This window comes from Myotis lucifugus, unplaced genomic scaffold (assembly GCF_000147115.1).
Source record: "Myotis lucifugus unplaced genomic scaffold, Myoluc2.0 scaffold_46, whole genome shotgun sequence".
Taxonomy (NCBI): domain Eukaryota; kingdom Metazoa; phylum Chordata; class Mammalia; order Chiroptera; family Vespertilionidae; genus Myotis; species Myotis lucifugus.
The window spans coordinates 7,405,554-7,408,353 of record NW_005871094.1 but is presented as its reverse complement, the minus strand read 5'-3'; the positions used below and the strand labels follow the sequence as shown (position 1 = coordinate 7,408,353).

The 2,800-nt window shown below is 48.6% G+C and overlaps 1 protein-coding gene across 1 annotated transcript in view; it reads right to left on the bottom strand.

The window, feature by feature from the left end:
- TNPO3 (transportin 3) overlaps positions 1–2,032 on the bottom strand; it is a 99,757-nt gene extending 97,725 nt beyond the window's left edge. Inside the window, exon 1 of the mRNA XM_023753546.1 lies at positions 1,566–2,032. Within this exon, the coding sequence (XP_023609314.1) occupies positions 1,566–1,685 (120 nt within the window). The 5' untranslated portion in view covers positions 1,686–2,032. The remainder of the gene's footprint in view (positions 1–1,565) is intronic.
- Positions 2,033–2,800: the final 768 nt, after the last annotated feature.

The window sequence follows — 2,800 nt, the reverse complement described above, 5'->3', positions numbered from 1 at the left end:
AGAAGAAAAAGGTAAAGATACAAATTATGAACACAATACGCATCTATCAACAAGTGAATCTAAGAATCACGTGAATAAATAACCTGATGTACAGAATGAACTGGTGATTATAATAGAATCAGGGACATAGAAAGGGAATGGACTGACTATTCTTGGGGGGGAAAGGGGTGTGGGAGATGCGGGAAGAGACTGGACAAAAATCGTGCACCTATGGATGAGGACAGTGGGTGGGGAGTGAGGGCGGAGGGTGGGGTGGGAGCTGGAAGGAGGGGAGTTATGGGGGGAAAAAAAGAGGAACAAATGTAATAATCTGAACAATAAAGATTTAATTTAAAAAAAAATAAGCAGGCTTAGTTGGGAAGAGGTGACTTTTGGCATGGCACAGCATTCCTCCTATTTACTTTGAAAACTGTATGATAATCAAGGACTTGTCAGTCCCCAGATCATAAAAACTAACTAAACACTAAATAAGACCACATGTGAATGATTTTCTTGTGTAACCTACAGTGAGACTTATTTCTTTATCTTCCCATGAGGTTATCCAGCACGTGGACTCCCAATTGGTTTTTTAAGTGTAATATTAAAATTATAAATTTTTAAATAATATTCACTTGCAGCCTAGGGTCTGGTTTAAAAGAGCAGAGTACCTTTAAGTACCAATTGTTAGTTTAAAAAAAAAGAAAGAAAAGAGGGGGCAAATTTTTAAATATAATGCAAAATTAAAAATGGTAAAGTCAGCAAGATGAAGTATACACACACACACACACAAATAAAGCACAGCAAAGGTGAATACGAAAATTAGATAAGGAAACATAAGACATGTGAATCAGAAATACAACAGGTTGCAATTACACGGAATAATCAAGGCAGCTACGATACCCATATCTTATAAAGAACGGAAAAGGCAAGGTTGGGGAACCAACATGCAGCAAACGAGAACTGCAGCAGAGATTTTCCTGAAATCAGCGTGGATGTTTGTTATCTTTAAATTACCTTGCACTCCAAAACACAGGCAAAATTCACATGCACAAGAATCTAGAAATCTGAGAAGTTTCGAGAATAATGAACTCAACCTAGACTCTAGGTCCTAGAGTGAAACATCCGCAAGAACAGTGAGGTGTAAGCTACGACTGGGAAGGAACTGCCAGACGCAAGACTCGGACACCGAGGGGAGACGGATCAAAACATCCTTGAGCGCAGGATGGAGAACGCCTAGGGCTGGATCTGGTTGAAGGAAGACAAAACGGAGAAGCGGGGCCATGGAAGAAGCAAGTAGCGTGGGTGAAACTTAAAAGAGGACCGACCACATGGTTGCCACAGTCAAGTGCAGGACCTACTCATCAGTTTCCGTGGGGCGGGGAAAGGGCCGGAGCGCGCCGGGCCGGCGGCTCTCAGTTTCCAAAAAGCCGCGCAGCTCGCGGCAGCCTCGCAGCCCCACCCCGCGGGAGCAGCTCCTCCCCGAGGAGGATCTCACGAGGCCCACAGCGGGTTCGGGCTCCGGCTCCAGCCTAGTTCCCACCCCGCCCTGGCCCCGCGGGGCAGAACGGCCTCTCCGGGCCCCTCACCGAACGCTGCAGCTCCCCAAGCCAAAACGAGGCGCGCTCCTTTCCGCTGGGATCCGGGTCGTGGTAAAGCGCCTGCACTGCCTGGTACACGAGCTGCAGGGTCGGCTTGGCTCCTTCCATGGTGGTGGCGGCGGTGGCGGCAGTGACGGCTCTCGCTCTTCTCCACGGCTCCTCCGGTTGCTCCGCCTTCGCCCTTCCTTACTGTGTCGGCCACAGCCGCTCCCCGACTGGCGCCATCTCTTCTTTGGCCGTTACCAGGGCAGAGGGGTTCCCGGTGGAAGTTGCCCCCTCGGAAACAGAGGTGAGGTCGTATTCAGGTTCCTGGCCTTTTTTCCGATCCTCCCATTAGATTGCCCGCTTCGGAGTCCTGACGCCGGTGCTCGCCTCTTCACCCACGATTGGCCCTCAGAAGTCCGTCCCAGCACCACACGGACCACGCAGTGTATCCCAACCGCGTTAACCCGGACCGGAAGCGGCAATCCGGATACCTTTGGCACACTTCCGCCTGGTGCAGTGCAAAAGGCCTCCTTCCCCGCACTCCTTTTCAAATCTCCCCGCCCTCTCCCGGAAGTGGCCCTGCAGGGCCAGGAGCCGGAAAGAAAGTGCTCGCTGGCGGTTCCCTCGGTTCCTGGCGTCACACTGGAGCCTTAGGACTGACCTGTGTCCCGTACCGGAGCCGCTCTCCTCTTCTTGGCAATGAATCGAGGTGTTTCCTCTGCCTTCCGACTTCTCCATCCCTCTCCAGATAATCCTTTCCGACCCAAGTGGCCAAAACACGTCAGTGCAACCATGGGAGGCGTGCCCACTGTACTGGAAAGCCAATGACTTAAGACAGGTTTTCTATGCTGACTGGTGGAGGAGACAGTCACGTCAATAACTGTTGAACAAACCTGAAATATATGCCACAATGAAATAAATCCAAAAGGCCTATAGTCCCTGTTCAGACCCCTTTTCCACTACGTTCTTACACCCAAAAGGGTATTTCTTTCTATTGCTCATTCTGAACCCCAGAGTATTTGCATACCTTTAAGGTTATTCCCACATTGAATTGTATTTATGTGTATGCCTTTCTTCCATATCAAAAACCAATGGTCTAACAATGCTCAATTCACAAAATAAAATGAAAATATTTAAATCTACTACAGAAGAAATCTGGGACAAAAGGTAGTAGTATGTTAAAGGATTTCCCAATATTGTTCTATTCCTTGCAATAATAAATGCTACTATTTGCTGGA